The following is a 21,672-nucleotide window of genomic DNA, read 5'->3' on the forward strand; positions in this document are numbered from 1 at the left end:
TTTTAAATAAATAGATACGGATTAGCATTGACGAAAGATGCACATTTTTAATATACCTTAATTTATCTTGCGCCTAAAATATAGCAAATACGTAATAAATTGATGTAATGCATTTGTGTAATAACCCAATTTTAAAAATAAAAGTGCGGTTTATTATTTTTTGGTTATTAATTGAATATTATTTGGCATTGATTGGTTTATTGAGAAACCTTCGGGTTAATATGCAATATTTTAGGCAGTTATAGTTTTAAAGAGTTTTTTTTTGTTTTTTTTTTTTGTTTTTTGTTTTGTTTAATCATAAAATTAAGTTATTATGATCGGAAATAAGTAGGTGCAAACAGGAATGTAAAGGTGCAAACATTCGCGTGAAATTTTATTGAAAAGCTATTCGTGAGAAACATTTGTTTCTTACAAATACCTTTTCAATAAAAATTCACGGTCAATATTTCCATCAGCTTATGATTGATCCTAGAATTTTTATTATTAGGATTTTTCAGGATTTTAAATTTTTTAAGTTTATTGATTTAATTATTATTTTTAAGTCATTTGATATGGTTTTAGAGTTTGGTGCTGGATGCATTGGTGGTAAGTTTATTGTCTTAATATTTTATTCATGTATTAAAAAACTTTTCGCTTAACTGAATATATGTTTAAGACTTATACTGATTTCAAAAATAGTTTTCTAAGCCAACTTTTTCAAATTGAAAATTATGTCGTAACGAAAGGCTCAAAATGTAATTAAGATAATGTTATTGGGAAACTGCAAAACAATATTACAAAACAACGCAGATTATTTTTTTTAAAAACGTTTTAGATAAAAATAGTTACAAAAAAATTATTGAAAATAATAAAACCGTAAAAAGTTTTATTTTGATATGGTCTTAGAGTTTGGTGCTGGATGTATTGGTGGTAAGTTATCTCCAAATACTTTATTCAGGTATTAAAAAGCATTTCGTTTAATTAAACTTATTTTTAAGTTTTATATTGATTTTAAATATAGTTTCTACGCCGACATTTTGAAATAAAAAATGTTAACAAAAATTTATTAATCTTTAAAAATCATTTGTTTTCAATTTGTTTGCAAATTTTTTAAAAGCTGGTATTGCATCTAACCTATTTAAAAGTTTTTTTAACTTTTTTTAATTTTTTAGAAAACTAATTCAAAATGCTTTGCAAATAAGGCTATTAATTTTTGCTATAGTAACTTTTTTTTTTTTTCAAAAAAATTGTTTCATTAAATACGCTCCGGTGAAGTTCGTTTAGCTTCGCTAATCGAATTTGAACAAATTGAAATTTTGTTACGAAATTTGACCATATTCGGTCTTCATAAAACTTCGGTCACTGAATATAATAGGGGAAAGGCGCCTATGATGACATAGCGCCTATGATGGCATACCGGTCATATTTCCATTAAAATTGGTTTTGGTAAAAAAATGATTAGACCAACATGACTATACTGACTTTACATTAGTTATAGTGAAAAAAGGTCCCTTGTGCACAAATATTGTTTTTATAATCAACAAAAATCGATATTGGGATGTGCTGTTGTAGTTTTATTTCCTTCATATATTTAAGATTGTGATTTTACTATTAACTGTGCAGAAATGAAATTTTCATGCATTTTATATTCAAGTTTTGTGCATTTAGTGGAATAGTTGCTTTAATTTTATCTTTTGAACAAAGCAGACACAGCTTGTTTTAATGAAAATGATGACTTTTACCCATGATGGCTACTGACGAGTTGGGGGTGTTGAAATATTGACGAGTTGGGAAAACCTTTTTTTTTTATAAGAAAAACTTATTTTCAAGTAAAGTTAAAAGAAAGCGATGCTCCAACTTTTTTTTTTGGTCCAAAAAATACGTAAAACTCAATATATTCAATGCGCATGCGCAAAATTTTACAATGCTGGTGTGTAGCATGAAATGGTAAATTCGGATGGTTTCGAGTAATTTCTGACTTTTCTGAGAGAAGACTCTAAGGTTAAATGAAATCATTAAGTTACCCTCGATCCTAACTAGCCCCATCCTCCCCTATGCCATCATAGGAGTAGTGGTTGCCTATGATGGCATACTTGTGCTTTTTTTTACAATAAGAATAACTTATAAAAAAAATAAAACTGATGAAAACTCCCAAGGTAATTATTGTTCTAGATATAACAAGGGATGTATCCATATCAAAACTTTTATTATTGGTTTTCAGGATACTGAATAATGAAGCTTCAAAGTTAAGTATGCCATCATAGGCGCCTTTCCCCTATTCGTTTTCCTTTTCTTTTAAAAATTCTTATCTATTATCTTTTATAATATATTATTTTTCAAGCCATATTTTTATTAGATATTTTCTGTACAAGTTATTTTACAAAAATAAAAAGACTTGTGGAGGAATGATATTAGCATTCCTTCACAAGTTGTTGCACTACCAAAGTTACACTAGCATCATAAATCAGGCTTATAACATGACTATCATATAGCTCCTCAAAATTTCTCAATCCTGGAGCATCAGTAATTTGCTCTGGAAAAGAGTTCCAGTGTTTCAGTATACGATTGGTGAAAAAATATCGCCTCTGTTCACAATGCTTCACCAGTTGACACTTTAATTGCATAGCATGACCACGAATACCACCAGCTGGTCCATCGCAAAGAAAGAAGGAAAGATACATTGGCGGGTGATGCCAGTTAATGACATTAATGTGACTTATTATTTTAAAATTCAGTATCATATCACTTCTGATCCTTCTCTCAGTTAGGGTGGTAAGCCCTTGTTTTTTGAGTCTTTCATTGTAAGGCAGTTTTGATATCAAAAAAATTACTTTTGTAGTTATTCTTTGAATCTTTTCTAAAACATTGATGTCTCTAACTTGATATGGTGACAATGATTGAACTGCAAATTCTAAATGTGGTCTAATATAGGTTATATAAAGAGATTTTCACAGATTTAAACCTCTGGGCTGAAATGCTTTTTTAAAAATTCCAAGTATTTGATTGGTTTTCATATCAGCAGAATCTACTTGCATCTTAACTTTAAGGTTATCAGAGATGAGTACTCGTAAATCTCTTTCAATATAGGTATCAGCTAATGTGACTTGTGTGCCATTGTCATCAGACATATAGTAATTTTGATTTAATTTAGTTGATCCTTGACCGATATGCATTAACTTACATTTTGTTATACTAAACTTCATCTGCCAAATTCTTGACCATTCAACAGCTTTATTGATATCAGCTTGTAAAAAATCCACATCTGATGGTGAGCTGATTGTCCCAACAATTTTGCTATCATCAGCATATAATTTTATATTGTGTGTCAAATTATCTGGTAGGTCATTAATATACAATACAAAAAGAAGGGGGCCAAGGACTGACCCCTGTGGGACTCCACTAACTATCTTTCCATTCCAATGTATTTGGTCCTATTTTGACCCGTTGCTGCCATTTATTTAGCTATGCTTTAATCCATGCAAGAATCTGACCACGAATACCATATGCATAAAGTTTATGTAGTAGTCTTTTGTGAGGCACTTTATTAAAGGCTTTTTCAAAGTTTATAAAAATAACGTCAACAGGGTATCCTTGGTGTAAAGCCTCTGTGATGATGTTAAGAGTTTCTAACAAGTTAGTCACGCATGATTTTTTAAATACAAATCCATGTTGCGTATTCAAGATAATATCTGTAGCTTCACAGTAGTGCATGATAACCTCTCGGATTATTGCTTCCATTATTTTTCCAGGAATTGATGTTAAGGTCTGATGTTTGAAGCCAAAAGTCTAAAACCTTTCTAAAAAATTAGAGTAACATTTGCTGTTTTTCATCTATCAGGCACAACACCAGTACTAAATGAATAATTACAGATTATACTTAAAGATAAAGCCATACTTGAACAACAATTTAAGAGAACTCGTGGGTGGATGCAATCGAATCCAACGGACTAATTTGGATCAATTGCTATTAGTCTGTTTTTAATATGCTTGTGATTAAAAAAATGGTCAGGAATTTCACTGCATTGAATTTCAGTAGGATTTTTAAAACAAGGCAGCTCATCTGATGATTCTACAACAAAAACAGAATAAAAGAAGTTACTAAAAGCATTGCAAATAATTTGGCCTTCATTTATGATTATTCCATCAGTATTTTTCAGAGCTTGTATAGAGTCTTTTTCTGTTTTTTTTTCGCACATAGGAATGGAGTATTTTTGGAATCAGCTTTGATTTCTGAACAATGATCTCTTCATATTCCAGGACTGCTTTTTTTATAACTTTTTTTACTGATATTCTAGCAGCTTTATGCTCTAATTTTAATTTGGTGTGAACATATCTCTCAGCAGATTTATATTTGGTCCAAAGGTCTCGTTTTAGACAAATAGCAGCTTTTACATCAGTAGTCATCCACGGTTCATGATCCAAAATTGGTTTAGATATTTTTGTTAGTATATATTGAGCTCATGTTAAATTATATTATTGAATAAAAAGTTCATAGCAATCATTTGCTGATAAGCCAGCAAATAAATTACTCCAGTTTACTGATTCAAAATATGTTGAAATTTTCTCAAAATCTGCTTTTGCCCAAACAAGTCTTGGTAATTTATTGGTAGATTGATTTGTATCAGTACTAGCAATGGCATATTCACAGGTTATCATAAAGTGAGTACGACCTTGTGGTGTATGGCCTGTTCACCTGTTTTTAGTGCAAGAACACGGTCTGGCTCATCTGTGATGAGAAGGTTAAGGGTATTTTTTGGCTCTTCCTCAAGAGAATTTCGAAGTGTGCGAAAGATAACTGTTGCATAAGATGATTATTTTGAAGAAACTAACTTAAACTAAGGAATATTTTATCTGGTCGCTTATCACCTATAGATGACTCCTCGATGTTGGCTATTGTTGCCGTTCCTCCACTAATGTCCACATCATCATATCTAATGTGACTATAATTATAATCACCAAAAACTACCATACTTGAACAACCTAGACTTGATAGAGATTGCTTTGCAATTGTAAAAGGTTTACAAAACGAAGCATTAACATCTAAGCTGCTATTTGGTGGTCGATAAATGCATCCAAATAATATTTTATCATGTCCCGCTTGTAATATTTTCCATAATTGTTCAACCACACTACTTTTCAGATGTATGTTATTTACTTCCAGCATATTGATACATTCTTTTATATAAAAACAAACACCACCAACAGCATGAAACAGCTTTCAGTTCTTGTTTAGTTTCGAATAATAAAGTTTCGATCTTGTCGAAACAGCTGATATCCACTTAACAACGCTACATTATCAGGGCCAAATTTTGTTTCAGCAACTGCTATAATATGGGGCACATTTTTTTGTATGGCTGCATTACAAATTCGGCCAGCAAGTTCGTAGAGTTTGTTTTGAAGTGAATTTGCATTTGTGGACCAGATTCTTAAATTAGATAACTTAGGAGGTATGTTTTTACTCTGTTTTGACTTAAATTGTTTTATTTGATTCGGCTTTTGCCTTCGCTTCGGTAATAGCTTTATCAACTGTTGATTGATTGGTGAAGATAGACCGCAATTCTTTGGCTGACTCTGTAGCATTAATCGGTTTGACACGGCTAAGTTGTCGATGGATGACAAAACAAAAAGGCTGATCAAGAAGGCCAAGTATATTTAATTTGTCATTCTTTTTTTTCTTCTCTCGGTATAGTTCATTAAAGTTTGCTTGTTCTTATTCTGTGCGGTCCTCTCTTGAGTATACATTCTTATAAGCATGACACTGCGTGATGACGCGCCTTTGATAGTACGCTTATCCTGTCTAATGAATCTTTCAAAGTTACTTGAATTATGCTTGGTTTATGGTCATTATGATTCACTAAGTTAACATTTTTAGGACGAAAACAATTTACCTTGACAATGATGTCTTTATCTGACGCTCCTTTTGCTCTGCAGCCTTTTTATTTAGTTAAATATTTCTTTCACGTATGTTATCAGCAGATTTATTGTTGAATAGAGACGCATAACTAACTTTCTTATCTGATGATGTCGCAACTGTTTACGCAACTGTTTTATCACATTTAAATTAAAGTTCACTGATCAATTTAGCTTGCGAGTTGACTTTGTCCTTCAAATAAATTATTTCGTCACGAAGTACTGTTAACTCTGCTTTCAATAAATAGTCAAGCTTTTCTAATTTTGTATTCCCAGGACCAAAACCAACCAACTCATACTCGTCAGATGCCAATGCTGATTGTTTATTGACTATTTTATCTGCCATAACTTCAACGCTTTTGATGAGCAGGGCTACCACGCTAAATAATAGTAGGTTACCTCCCGGTTGTGAACTTTTAAAATTATTTTAACTAATATACTAATTAACATGTTCAATGCACTAAAACTCATAAAAAATGGCTAAACTGAAATTTGAACTTTTTACAATAATGAGCTTATAACAAAAATACACAAACTCCCGCCTGTCTACTTTCCCTGGTGCAATGAAAAACATATATTCACTAAATTAGATTTAGTGAATATATGCTTTTCATCACACCACTGTCTTAATTGACAATTTTTTGCAGCATGTCTATTTTTTTTAATCGTGTTTAATTAGTCCACCATTTTGTTTTTAATTGCAATTATGCTTTAACTTCCATTATTGGGCTTGAAAGTCATTTTTCTAACAAGTTTAGGTTTTCTCTGTCTTCAAGTATTTTTCCACATAACATAACAAATTAAAAAAAAAAAAAATTTTTGTAATGAAACTAATTATAAAAACTTTAAACGATTTTTTAAACTCAACTTTAAAAAGATCGAAAAAAATATTATTGAGAACAAATAAAAAAGCGCCATCAAACTACGCGGCGTTTTATAAAGGAAATCATTTGTAAAAGTAATCCAGACACAAAAAAATATCAAAAAGTTCTTAAATTAGGAAATAAATATGTTTAAAAAATCAGATAATAAATATACTGGATAATAAATATGTTATAAAAAATTAGGTTAAAATTATTTTATTAAAAATTAGGTAATTTATATGTTATAAAAGATTAGATAATAAATATGTTATAAATAATTAGATAGTAAATATGATATAAAAAAATAATTAGTGGCTAAAACAATGATTTTATTAATGTCCATCTTTAGCATCAAAAACTGAAATCCAAATTAACTTTGATGAGTTAGTTTCTAATGATACTTTTGTTATGTCTAACAATAAATTTACTAAAAAATTAGTAATAAATGAGTCGCGGGGTAAAGCATAAGTTGCGATGACGTTTGTCTGACGGGATAAACTAGTTATTAGTGCTGATCCTCATCGAAACGCCAGTAATAATAGACGCGACTCTGAGGAGATGTTTATTACTTAATCGAAATGCCAGTAATAACAGACGCGACTCTGAAAAAATGTTTATTACTTAATCGAAATGCCACTAATACTAGACGCGACTCTGAGGAGATGTTTATTACTTAATCACTACACAAATTATGTTTACACATTAACATTAATGCTTTTTTTTCCATTCTAAGGCCTTTTATTGTTGTATGCATACTTTTTATTTTTGTAATCAATTTTTTTTTTTTTTTTAATTATTTTTTTTTTTTGTTTGGTTGCATATTTTTTGTATATTTTCGTTCATAAAAGTGTTTATAAAACAATTTATTGTTTATTATTATTGTTAGTACGGTTTAGGTGCATTGTCTGTCTCATTCATTTTTAAATATTCCTCTGTTAATCTTTAATTTTGTCTTGACAAGTGTTAAAATATGCCTTGATCGAAAAACAATTCTCCTTTATTCTAATGTACTTCATTTCTTCCCTAAGGCGTTCACTGCTCGTGTGTGACTATCGGCAAATTTTATATACCAAAGTTTTTAAATAATGATACTTTTGTTATGTCTAACAATAAATTTATTAAAAAATGAATTATTAAACGCAGTCTTCTTTAATCCCTGAAAAAATTATTTATAAAAAAGTATAGGAGTTGACAATACATGATATATTTTAAAGGGTTTAATGAAACTTAACTTAGATGGCATTATTGATCAAGTTAAATCTCGATGAACTTGAGAGAACATACAAAAGTAATTGAAAATAAAATTTCAAAAAATATTGGAATATCAAATTAATTGTACAAAGTATATCTTTATTTATTTAAGTATATTTTTATTGTTACATTAACAATGCAAATAATGGTGTATTAACGTTGGTGCTTCGTGCAACACTAACGCTTCAAAAGTAAGTAAACTTTTCTGCAAACAAAAACATACTATATAGTGTGTATATGTATATATATATATATATATATATATATATATATATATATATATATATATATATATATATATATATATATATATATATATATATGTATATATATATATATATACATAAATGAAGATTGTTTCTCCCTTACAAAAATACTTTACTTAATTTTAAAATTGATTTAAAAAAATGGTTCCGTTATTATTTAATTCAATGTTTAAAAAAGATTGTCAAAATTCTTAAAAAATAATTATAGTCAATCCGAAACCTTTTATCCAGCCTCTCAATACTCAATCACAGAGGCCCTTTTGTATATACTTTATGTATGGAATACACTTTTAAATAATGATCTTAAAACACTTTCTTCACTTAATCAATTTAAAACAAGATTTAAGCAAAATCTTTGAATAAATAACAATGAATTTTTTTCTAAGGCGTTTAAATGAGAATACTTTTTTGATGGATTTTTAGCATTATTATCATATTTATGAACTTTATTTAAAAAAAAAATATACATTCGTTTACTTCTAATTTAGGTATGACATCTAATTTACGTTTATGTATGTGTTTGCGCATTCGACTCATATTTTTTTCATTTCTTATAATCTATTCTTTTATTTTTCTGATTATTTTCAATCTAATAACAAGACAAGGAAATCCAAAAATGTGAAAAAAGTTTTTATTTTACGATCTTTATAAACTTTATTATTGTGTGATACATTATGGGGCTAAAATAACTATAACCTTCTTTTTTCCCCGGTTATTTAAATTTTTTATTTATGTATTTTTAGATACAGGTCGGGACGATAGAGTTATCCTGTTCTCTATTTTTTGAAAAAATTAAGTTTTTGGTTGTGTTGAGTACCTCAGAATAACGTTTTTCTACTGTATTGAAACCTAAGTTATATGTAAAAAAAGTTGCATAGAAAAATTAAGTGATAAAATATTTTTTATATGCCGTCTCCTCCTTTCTTTTTTAACTCGTTTTATCTCAAAACTCAAAAATGTGAGATAGAACAAGATAACTCTTACGTCGTTTGGTGCTAGAAGTTCTCATATGTGAACTACTCTGTTAACAAAACTAAAGTTAAAACCAACGCAAAAGGAAAATAAAAGCATTGAACAGGTATATGGAAAGATGGATAAGCGTATAGAAATATATAACTTTATGCTAGAATCATTAACGATACTGGAACTTTAGATTAACGATACTGGAACTTTAGATTAACGATACTGGAACTTTAGATTAACGATACTGGAACTTTAGATTAACGATACTGGAACTTTAGATTAACGACACTGGAACTTTAGATTAACGATACTGGAACTTTAGATTAACGATATTGGAACTTTAGATTAACGATACTGGAACTTTAGATTAACGATACTGGAACTTTAGATTAACGATACTGGAACTTTAGATTAACGATACTGGAACTTTAGATTAACGATACTGGAACTTTAGATTAACGATATTGGAACTTTAGATTAACGATACTGGAACTTTAGATTAACGATACTGGAACTTTAGATTAACGATACTGGAACTTTAGATTAACGATACTGGAACTTTAGATTAACGATATTGGAACTTTAGATTAACGATACTGGAACTTTAGATTAACGATACTGGAACTTTAGATTAACAATACTGGAACTTTAGATTAACGATATTGGAACTTTAGATTAACGATACTGGAACTTTAGATTAACGATACTGGAACTTTAGATTAACGATACTGGAACTTTAGATTAACGATACTGGAACTTTAGATTAACGATACTGGAACTTTAGATTAACGATACTGGAACTTTAGATTAACGATATTGGAACTTTAGATTAACGATACTGGAACTTTAGATTAACGATACTGGAACTTTAGATTAACAATACTGGAACTTTAGATTAACGATACTGGAACTTTAGATTAACGATACTGGAACTTTAGATTAACGATATTGGAACTTTAGATTAACGATACTGGAACTTTAGATTAACGATACTGGAACTTTAGATTAACGATACTGGAACTTTAGATTAACGATACTGAAACTTTAGATTAACGATACTGGAACTTTAGATTAACGATACTGAAACTTTAGATTAACGATACTGGAACTTTAGATTAACGATACTGGAACTTTAGATTAACGATACTGGAACTTTAGATTAAGATGCAAAAAATAAAATAATTAGCTTCTTACCCAATGATCAAAAAAATAATTTTAAAAAAAAGGGAGGAGATTAAAGTTTTGCGGTGATGAAGGAAATTAAAAATTGCAATCTGTTGACATAATACTCAATGCAGTTGATTATAAACAAATAAAAATAACGAATGTGCGGATAAAGACGCTGAAGAGTTAACTATGTTGAGATGGACTTTTTCTGGGAAATAAATGCAAATTAATTCTGGTATTGAAAATTTTTTATTATTGAATACTGGTTGTGATAAATTTGAGTAAAAATATATTTTAGTATTTGAATTATCAGACACACACAGTGAATCAATCACCACACCACAGTAAATGTTCCACCAAGGCTTTATTGAAAAACTGCACCAAACCAACAAAGAGTATTATAAAACTAGAATGCTTTTAAAAAAGACGTTGTTAAACTGCCAAACGACAAGGATCTGGATATTAAAAAATAAAAAATTCAACGACTTGATTGGAAAAAGTAGAGCAGTATAATGATATTATGATGGAACAGATCAATAATGGAATATCAAAAGTAACACTAGATAAACATATGGGAATTATTATTTGCTACATTCTTCATCAAGTTGTAATCAAATGCCAAGTCACGAAATAAGCAAGATATTTATGATTGTTTGGGTAAAATAAATGCACTCACTTTCATTAAACTGTTGTGGGGAAGTGGGACCATTGCTGCAACGCTTTATATTTGTCATTCTCATACAAATTGGTTTAATAAACTCTGAGTTTTAGCTGACATAAAAAAGAGTTTCTAAAAACATATATTCATGAAATAGATAAAAACGCACAAAAAGGAATTTTGGTATAAGAACTTGAAGAAAATTGAATTAATGGAGTTACGGTTTACAAGAGTTTACGGCACTATCGTACACTTGAAGAAATGAAATAATAAAAATTAAATGCAAATATTACTACAAGACTAAAATCAAATGTGGAACTTAACCAGGATAAGCATTGGAAATGCCACAGAAGAGTTTCTTATAACAATTCGATATTTATATCAAAAGGGTTTTACCTTACTCTACAAATAATCAAGTATCATCTCACAAAAACAAGTAAGAGGTATCATGGGTAGCATTAAAAAAAGATCAAATTTGAGATTTGCTATAAATTAAAAAAAAAACTCGAAAAAAAGTTTATTTCAAGTGTTAATGGAATCAATTTTTCAAAACAAAAAATTCAGTAGAATTATAAGCTGTGAATTATAACCTGTGTTATAATGTATTTTAAGTTAATCTTTTAATTTTTTTATAAATTTGTACAAAAAAACAGCAACAATTTTTTTTTTTTTCTTTTCAGCTTTTTTTTTTTGTTTTATTAATACTTTATAAAATGTTTTAATGACTGCTACAATGAATTGTAATCTAAAAATATAAAATTAATAAAAAAAGTCTATAGTCAGGACAAGAAAACAATAGTTTAAAATAAAGTCTAGTAAACAACAATTTTATTTTTATCGTATTGGTTGTTGAAAAAGTTGAATATTGCAAAGAGTTCTGTAATGGCACTATACGAAAATTTTTGTCTAGACACTTTACAAAGATTTCTATATTGACACTTTACAAAGGGTTCTGCAATGATACTTTACAAAGAGTATAAATACAGATTTAGGGCCACCGAGAGGGAGGGGCAAAAAGGGCATACGTGCCCAGGGCGCCAAGATAGTAGGAGTCCCAGAAAGTCGAAAGACAAAATGAAACTTGATAAGATTTTGGTAACAAAAAAGTAAAAAAATTGTTTTTATTGATGAAGTATAAAATTAATTTACTTGATTATGCGCATAGCATAATCAAGTAAATTAACTTTGCTTTATTTATATTACCAAAGAACTATAGTTTTATATAATTCATCCCATTTCGTTGATTGGTGGAGACAAAATAAAAAATTTTTTTGACTGTTTTTTATATTGACGACATTAAAGTAGACACTAGATCTTATCAAACAAAACATTTTCTTGTTAATGATAAGCTTTGTCAGGTTATTTCAGAAAAAAATCTCATAAATACTTTTATGATTATTCTGAAAGAAAAATTATTCATGGTTTTAAACAGCAAAATAAAAATAAAAAACTTATATAATAAACTTTATTTGCTAAGATTTTACAAATCCTTAAAGAATGTTAAAATCTCAACGCAAATAATATCGTCTATTCTCAAAGTCAAGACTTATAACTACGAGCTAGTGTCTCTCACTTATACCGTGTAAGGGAGAACCGTCATAGATTAAAAAAAGCATTATAAAAAAACTGAGCAAAATCTAATATCAACGTCTCAACATCCAGCACAGTGTCACGCAACGACTTCTTTAAAAGCTTCATGCCTATAGGCATGAATCTTATGATTCTTAAGATGCGTTTCATGAAAATATGAGTGTAAAGTAACGGTATTAGAAATAAAAACAAAGTAATTAACTTGTATAATTGTTCATGTTTTTAACTTAAAAATATACGTGCTTATAGAAGCGCCTAATTTCTGCTTTGCCCCAGGCGTCATGAAAGCTCCGGGTGGTCCTGTCTGTATTGACACTTTACAAAGATTTATATATGGTACTTTACAAAGTGTTCTGTATTTACACTTTAAAGAACTAAAAATTAGTTAATAATACTTGAGTACTACAAATATTTTTTTTTATATAGGGGCTGCTGGCGTTTTTGTTGGCCAACCATTTGATACTGTCAAGGTAATTTTTTTTTTAAAGCATATAAGATTTTTATTAACTTGATAAGTTATTATTAAAAGAATAGTGAAAAAGTAAAATGCTAACTTCGTTTTATTTAAAATTGATTTTATCAATCTAAGTCTGCATAAATATAAAAATACAGTAAATGGGTTCCATATTTACTAACAGTGTTTAAACTAAAGTCTCATGTCTAATAGCAAAATGAAAAAAATATCTTTCAATTTTTTACAGTCTTTATAAGCAAAAGCCAGAGTAATATATTTATTGTAATAATAATATTTTATATAAAATGCTTATTGCGCACAAATAGTACCCTGTTACAGGCTTCATGCAAATAGTACCCTGTTACAGGCTTCATGCAAAAATTAGAGTAATTCAAAATCGCTTATCATACATGGAAGTTTCTATCACAATTTTATTGATTTTGAAAACTTAAATTGCTTAAATTTCTTATTTTTTAATATATAATCAGCTCGGAATACAAGTCTGGTATCGAAAACTTACTAAAATAATAAACATGTAATTATCTAACTTATATAAGTTTAAAGTTATGTAAATGTAAAAAGTTATTTTTTATATAACGTTACAATATAACGTTATACAAAAAAAAATTTTTTCATTTACATAATTTTAAATTTACATAAATTATAAATTATATTTTTATATATAATTTCAAAAAATTATCGATATGACAGTTGTAATCCGAGCTGACGATATATAAATATATTTAAAAAAATTAACAATATACGTGTAAACATTAAAAAAAAAAAAGACATTTATATACTGGTTATCTTACATTTTAACTTTTATAATGTAATGATTTAATAATGATGTAATTATCATAATTTCATGATTTAATCAAATGTCATGATTTAATATAAAGTTTTCATGAATATAGATTTATATGTATGACAATGTAAGCGGTTCTTGCAGAAGACCATTTGGTCTTCTACAAATTCGTTCGTTTTACAGTGTTACGGAGTTTATTTATTATGTAAAATCGTTCGCAGTTTTTTGTTTTTATTTGTATAGCCACAATAAAATCTCTATTATTTAATCACAAGTTTGTAATAATTATTTAATCACAAGTTTGTAATAATTATTTAATCACAAGTTTGTAATAATTAGGCAAAAAGAAAGAATTTTTAAATAAAAAAAATGAAGCATTTGATCAATAAACTAACAAAAACTATGCATAAAATTTAGGTTCGGATGCAAGTCCAAAATGGAAATGCTGGCAGAGGAATTATGGATTGTGTTAAAACTATAATAAAAAATGAGTCGGTAAGCTTAATATTAAAAATAGCTTTAAAAGTTTTAAATGTAATGCAGTAAAACCTCGGCAACTCGAACACAGGTTAATTTGAAGTTAAGTTCTTCTCGAACTGTTTCTATATTCCTAGAAAGCAATTGTTTTACTTCACCCAATTCAAACGTTTAACTAAACCGTTCATCTTGCTCCCTTTGAAGTTACCGGGATTTTAGTTTATTTGAAAAAGTTTTTGTTGAGGCGGATAGTTTAAAAAAAAAATTAAGAATTCTAAAGTTTTTCTATAATGTGGAACAAAATAATGAGAAAATTTAACATAAATTTATATTTAAGATATTTTTTAAAATTATTTTTAGTGTTACATTTTAGATTTCTATCATTACCAACGTAGCAACGTTTTTTATTATTATTATTTTTTTTTTTTATAACAATTGTTTTTTGAAATAAGCTTGAAATTTAAAATATATATTATGTTTACCCTTTTTACGAGTAATCAAACAACTTTTAAATAAATTTCATAACTGAGACTTTACCAAAAATTAAACAACCTTGATATATCGTAACTTTATGGCTCACGGTTACCATGTATGCCAACCTAATTCCAATATAATGCCTATCTAGCTGACCCAAGAACGCCACTTGTATGGAAAGATCACAGCGCAACAGTATTTCTTTGTACTCTGTGGATGATTATTGTTTCGCTTATAAATTGACTAATGTTGATAAAAATCCTGATGAGCAGATTCGACAATTTTTTCACTATAGAACCCCAAAAGGATCCTTTGTGACTGATGAAATCTTTGGTTTGTGAGAAGACGGTGAAAATTTTGGTTGTAAGGCATCCAAAATTTTCACCGTCTTCTGGCAAATTAAGTATGTAATTTTGTAATTGGTTTACATTTTCAAGAAATTTCTTAAATCTGTTGTTTGACAGGTCCGTATTTAATTTTAGATTTACTAGGGTTTGAATATTTGATTTTGGAGCGCTTGATAATGGCTGGGCACTACATTGACCTAAAACCATATTTTTTTACACGAACGATTAATTTGAAAGTTTACACCAACTTTCTAAACTTTGTTTAGAAAGTTTGTGTAAAACTTTCAAATTACTTGTTTTTTAAAGTGATGAGAAACTTAGTTTATAGATAAATTTTAGGAAGTATATATACTTTATAGTATACAAAACTATTCAACTTGCTAATCCGGCGGGCCTCCACTAACAATCACCAATAAATATTTATACTTAAATAATTTTTATATATATGTTAAAAGGCATTCTTGACTAATCTCGTTTCTAAATAATAATAATGTCTTTCAATATATGTAACAATTATTATAAGTATAAATATTTACTGGTAGTAATTATTAGTGGAGGCCCGCCGGATGCTTTAGCAAGTTGAATAGTCTATTCTGGAGATAATTCTTTATTAAAGACAACTCAAAATGTCATTTGCTTGGCTGCTTAGGCATCTTTTGCTGCTAAAAATTGAAGACTTCCCCTAAATTTATTTGAGAGCAAAAGGTGGAACCTTTTCCTAAAGGGCTGAGAAATGTGCTGCAACGCTCACTCTGTTATTTCTTATGGTGGAATGCAAGAAGCGAGCTTGAGTCAAGTTCGACTTGAACTTTAAATTGTAACCAATAGCGGCAGAGTATTTTTTGAGGGAAAAACCCATACTCTGTCGCTATTGGTTACAATGTAAAGTTCAAGTCGAACTTGACTCAAGTTTGCTTCTTGCATTCCACCCTTAATTGCGGTTTGCTCTTCAAGAGGATGTCTTGCAGCTTTGAATGACCAATTTGCCAGATTAGGCTACAACTTATCGTGCCGCTTGTTTCAAGTCTCACTTTTATTTACTTTTTTTCACACAAGAATCAGTGATATTGATCTTGTTCTTTTACGGTTAGCATATTCGATCTGCTTGGAAAGCTTACTGCTTTCCAAGCAGATCTTAAATGGTTTGTCAGAAAGAGCAAGCACACAAACTTTTGATTTTTATAATGAATCTTTGCATGATTTGGCATTGTGACAACTCACTAAATCTAACTTTGCTTTTTACAAAATTTATCCTCAATTTATATTAAATAACAATCCACTAAACATACATACAAATGTTCATCTTTCTCTTTTGATCGAGATTTTTTCTTTGTGTGCCTCGGTAATTATTTTCATCAATTTTTTACAAATTTTATTTCAAGGTATCCCTAGAAAAGTTTTTCAACCATTTTTAGTATTTTGACAGTAGTTTATACCTCAGAATAGGGCCAACGACAAAGCTTTCAAAGTGGAGAGATGGGGAGGGGGGCATATTCCTTAATTTCTAAAATATGGTTTTTTATATCTTAAAAATTCTATTCAAAAAAAAAAGGCGTCCTTTAGACTTCAGTTGTTTTTTTTATAAAAAAGAAACTAAACGGCTCTAGGCCTTGCAGAAAATGAGATTTTTATGCAATATATTACGCATTATATAAGCAAAGTCAAACCACACTTTAAATTGCAAATTTGTATTTCGGTCTTTAAAACGGAAACAGTACATGTACCAATAAAATTGTTATAATAAAACTGTTGGTGTTGGTGTCACAAGTTAGTGCTCTACTATGTAATACAGGGTTCATGTAACCTTTTGAAAGTAGTAACCATATATCTGAGTATTTGGTACTAAACTAAATGTTACCTTGATGTTTACGCTACCTTTCCATACAAGTGGCATTTTGAGGAAAAGTAGCAAAAAAAACTAACAAAATTTAAATTAAAACTGCTATAAATCCTTAACGAAATAACCAAACAGACAAAAATTTTATCTAGAGTTTGGTGTGGCAATAAACTACTTTTGTTTTTATCAAATTATATAGAATGGTTCTCATTTGGTGTTTTTATTGGCGCACTACGAAGTGAAAGTTTCTCTGAATTTGAACATTCAAATTAAATTTTTTCCGCGGATAAAATAAAAAGATCTCAGTTTTAATTGAGTTGAAAAGATTAGTTATTCTACTTTGTTGGTTAGTTATTCTACTAACAAAAATTTTGTCAAAACCTTTGTTTTTATTATCATTTAGACTAAAAAAAGGTGTTTTGCAAGTTTTGATTCATTCATAAATTTATTAGAAGTGTTTATTTATTTATTAGAAGTGTTTAGATAGGAAGCAGACGTCAAAGAGCTAAACAAAATTTTGTTAATAAATTTGAGCCAACATTAGGAATAAAAAAAAGTTGTAAAGTTTCTTAGCTATTATTCATTCTTTGCATCATGTAATGGAAGCACAAAATCTTATTCATGAAGTTGGTTAATTATAGTACTGAGTTTTCTTTGATCTGTCGTTTGTACCAACTGCAATAACATCCCAGGAAAAAAGTTTCTATAGAACTTCAATAGACTTTTGAAACATTGTCTATAGAAATTCTATTAAAATAAACTGGCAATAAACTTTTGAAACATTAAAACTATAAATACTTATTCATATAAGTTTATTATGTACCAGATCCCCCATTATATAGAAAAAAGCTTAATTTTTAAGTTAAAATATTAAATAGATTTAGTCATAGTGTAGTTATATAAAAGTGAAGAATCTCAGAGGTTTGTGTTCTGATTGATAATTAACGGCGGTTAAATATTAGGGGTTTGTGTTCTAATTAATAATTAACGGCGGAAATTTATTCTACGGGTATATAAAGTAAACATTGCAACAAAAAGAAAACCTTAACAAACCAAAAATTAAAAAAACAATAAATTTCGATAAAATTAGTATTATTTTCAATTGATTTTATTTTCATTAAAGACTTGACCATTGCGGGTTAGAGTTAAAGCCAAGGGTTGTTTGGTTTATATTTATGTTTAATACATTTTTCGATTCTCAAATATCATCCCAAAAAAATTTAATGTAGACTATACGAGGCATTAAATACTATTTTTACGGAATAGTTGATGTGGGTCATGATACTAATACTGCTTAAATGGTAAATTTACTCATTATAAATATATTTAACCATAAAAGACCATAATAGTTCAAAAGGTTACATTAAGTCTATCCCATCAAATTTTATTTTCGAATGCTCTTAAAACAACAATATGAATTATAGAGTAATTACTTAATTTTAATTACGTTTATAATTGTTTGCCCTAACTTTGATATTTAAATATTTTACACAAAATGGAACTATTAAAAATTTCTAAAAAGGTGAAAAATAAAATACATGCATTTAATAATTTAATTCCTTATATAGAAACTATATTTACTTATATTTAAAAATTTATTTGTTTTGTACATGTATGTATAAAACAAATAAATTTTTTTTATGTATGTATGTATGTATGTAAAATAAGATATAAAATTTTTAATTTCTTTGCAGTTTATTGGACTATACAAAGGTATTACACCACCGTTACTTGGTGTTGGTTTTCAAAATGCAATAATATTTGGATTCCAAGGTCAGTTTCGTTCATATGTAGCAAATGACACAACCGGAGAAATAGCAGCTGGAGGTGTTACTGGTGCGGTACAAGCTGTGGTTACCACTCCAATTGAGCTTGCAAAAATAAAATTACAATTACAAGGTAGATATTGCAAGACTTCACTTCATAATACTACATACAAAGGAGCAATACAAACAATTTTAAAAATTCTTGAGGAAGAAGGTGTTCGTGGATGTTTTCGAGGTTTTACTACTGTTTTAATGAGGGATATTCCCGCAACTGCTATTTACTTTGGTTCTTTTCATTATATGAATGCTTTTTTAATACCAGACGGTAAGTCTGTAGATGATTTACGCTTGCATCAGTTGTTTTTAACTGGAGGCTTATCTGGTGTTATGTCATGGGCAATAGTGTATCCTGTTGATGTTATTAAAACAAGAATTCAAGCCAAAGGAATAATTCCGATAGGACAATATAAATCTACTTACGATTGCTTTTTGGTAAGTTGTCGGGAAGAAGGTTTAGCTTGGTTTTTTAGAGGCTTTGGGGCTACAATGTTAAGAGCGTTTCCCGTCAATGCAGCTATTCTTTCAACTGTAACTTTATTGGTGCGTTTTTTTAAGTCAGCTGATTAATAGATTGAAAAACATTAATACAAAGTTTGTTAATTTAGTGAGTCATTTTTGAATATAGTTTGAGTACATGCATTCTAGCAATGTTTTGATTGAAATATAAATTTAGTTACGATAACAAAAACTTAAAAACTGATTTAGAGGTTTTAAAGGATTTCAATCATTGAAATTTATTTTAAGTTTGAATTGTTTTGCCAACATACCAAATTATAGAATGTTTATGAACTTTGTTATTTTAATTTTGGTTAATTTACTACTTTACACTTTACAGACTGTTTTGCTTTTGTTTTTGTTTGTACATATTAATTTATACGTAATGCTTAAGTCTTTACAGACGCAAGATTGTTGGGGCACAGTGAGTCATACTTTAATATAAGATATTTCTTTTGAATTGGGTTAGATAAAGTGTACCCCACAATTCACTGGTGCACAACCAACTAAAAGTATTCTGTATCAATAGATAAAAAAAAAATGTATTTATTTTATTATTTCAAAAGATACAATTCAATGCAAATAAATGAAATAATAAATAAATGTGCATTTGATGTAAATTTAATGGGGTTGTTAATAATATATGATATTAAAAACTGCGTTAAGAATATATATATATATATATATATATATATATATATATATATATATATATATATATATATATATATATATATATATATATATATATATATATATATATATATATATATATATATATATAGATATATATATATATATATATATATATATATATATATATATATATATATATAGATATATATATATATATATATATATATATATATATATATATATATATATATATATATATATATATATACTGCGTTAAGAATATATATATATATATATATATATATATATATATATATATATATATATATATATATATATATATATATATATAGATATATATATATATACTGCGTTAAGAATATATATATATATATATATATATATATATATATATATATATATATATATATATATATATACATATATATATATAATATATATATATATATATATATATATATATATATATATATATATATATATATACTGCGTTAAGAATATATATATATATATATATATATATATATATATATATATATATACTATTTTTAGCCAAGGTTTTGCATTTCATTAATATTCAATAATTTTAAGAATATTTATATATATATAAATATATATATATATATATATATATATATATATATATATATATATATATATATATATCAGTAAGTTTGTAGTTTTAAAATTAAAAATTATAATTCTACTTCGTTATAAATATTTAAAAATTTTTTAAAAAAATCTAAATTTAGAACATGGATTTCATTCTACAAAGTAGATCAAACATCAAATAAACGTGATATTAACCCCCTAAACAGTAGTTTAATATCGAATAAAAAATGAAATTTTATGTCAAATCCAAATAATAATACTTCTATTAATGCCAAGTTAAACAATTCAAAGAAGTTTTTAACTCAAAAAATATCAATACTCTAAAGAAACTTCTAGTACTTTTATCAATTGTAGTTATAAGTTATAAATTATTAGTACCTTCGTTCCGAAATACCGTTCCGATTTTAATTCAACGTAAAGAGTTATTGAAAATATACTGTTGTTATTTTTTTTATTTTTAATATAAAACTAGTTTTTATTTGAACATTTTGAACATTTAATACTAATAAAATATTAAACGTTTAAAATGTCCAAGAAAAAATAATTTTTTTATGAAAAAAACAAAACAGAGGGAGTATAATTGTAAATAAACTACAATTAATTCCCGATAACTCGAACCTCCAAGGAACCAAAGAAATCAGAGCCGACGACACCCGTTGGCCCCCCAGCCCCAAATAGGCTAGCGATAAGTCAAGTTTTTTTTTTTTTTTTCAATCTTATTCTTAATATATTATATAAAGTTTACAGCCCCCTTAATTTGAGAGGGGCTGTAAACTTTATATAATATATTTTAAGATTAAGATTGAAAAACAAAATTAACAAACTTGACTCATGGTCCTCCTATTTGTGGTTGAGGGGCTAACGCTTTAGGGTTTTTGTTGTTCCCAGTCTCCAATCACCTCAATTTTTTGCATAGCATCCTCATTCCTTATATATATGAACATACTTAAGTATGGAGTTTTCTTCATGTTTTAAAGTTGCTAAGCTCAAACATCGAAAAAAGTTTTCTTCAGAATATTAAAGTATGAACAGTAAATATAC

The 21,672-nt window shown here is 27.8% G+C and overlaps 1 protein-coding gene across 7 annotated transcripts; it reads left to right on the forward strand.

Annotated features, from left to right (window-relative positions):
• The first annotated feature begins 295 nt into the window (after positions 1–295).
• On the forward strand, positions 296–19,699 carry LOC100212072 (mitochondrial basic amino acids transporter). 7 transcript variants are annotated; one of them, XM_065805296.1, is made up of 5 exons: positions 298–381; positions 540–585; positions 13,074–13,117; positions 14,324–14,401; positions 18,736–19,699. In XM_065805296.1, exons 2-5 carry the CDS (start codon positions 552–554, stop codon positions 19,432–19,434), a joined length of 855 nt encoding a protein of 284 aa, XP_065661368.1. In that variant the 5' UTR covers positions 298–381; positions 540–551; the 3' UTR covers positions 19,435–19,699. The 7 variants fall into 7 exon arrangements, with proteins under 7 accessions (XP_065661371.1, XP_065661368.1, XP_065661372.1 ...); XM_065805299.1 differs by lacking the exon at positions 14,324–14,401 and having other exon boundaries at positions 296–381; XM_065805297.1 differs by lacking the exons at positions 298–381; positions 540–585 and adding an exon at positions 785–909.
• The last annotated feature ends 1,973 nt before the right edge of the window (positions 19,700–21,672 follow it).

The sequence above is a fragment of the Hydra vulgaris genome, chromosome 09 (genome assembly GCF_038396675.1).
Source record: "Hydra vulgaris chromosome 09, alternate assembly HydraT2T_AEP".
NCBI lineage: Eukaryota > Metazoa > Cnidaria > Hydrozoa > Anthoathecata > Hydridae > Hydra > Hydra vulgaris.

Bases quoted from the DNA above. Each gene is read 5' to 3' on its own strand.
- LOC100212072 (XM_065805295.1), top strand. From the start codon at position 12,929: ATGAAAGCTCCGGGTGGTCCTGTCTGTATTGACACTTTACAAAGATTT. The intron at 12,984-13,073 runs GTACTTTACAAA...TTTTTTATATAG, and splicing joins TTTACAAAGATTTATATATG to GGGCTGCTGGCGTTTTTGTT. The intron at 14,402-18,735 runs GTAAGCTTAATA...ATTTCTTTGCAG, and splicing joins CTATAATAAAAAATGAGTCG to TTTATTGGACTATACAAAGG.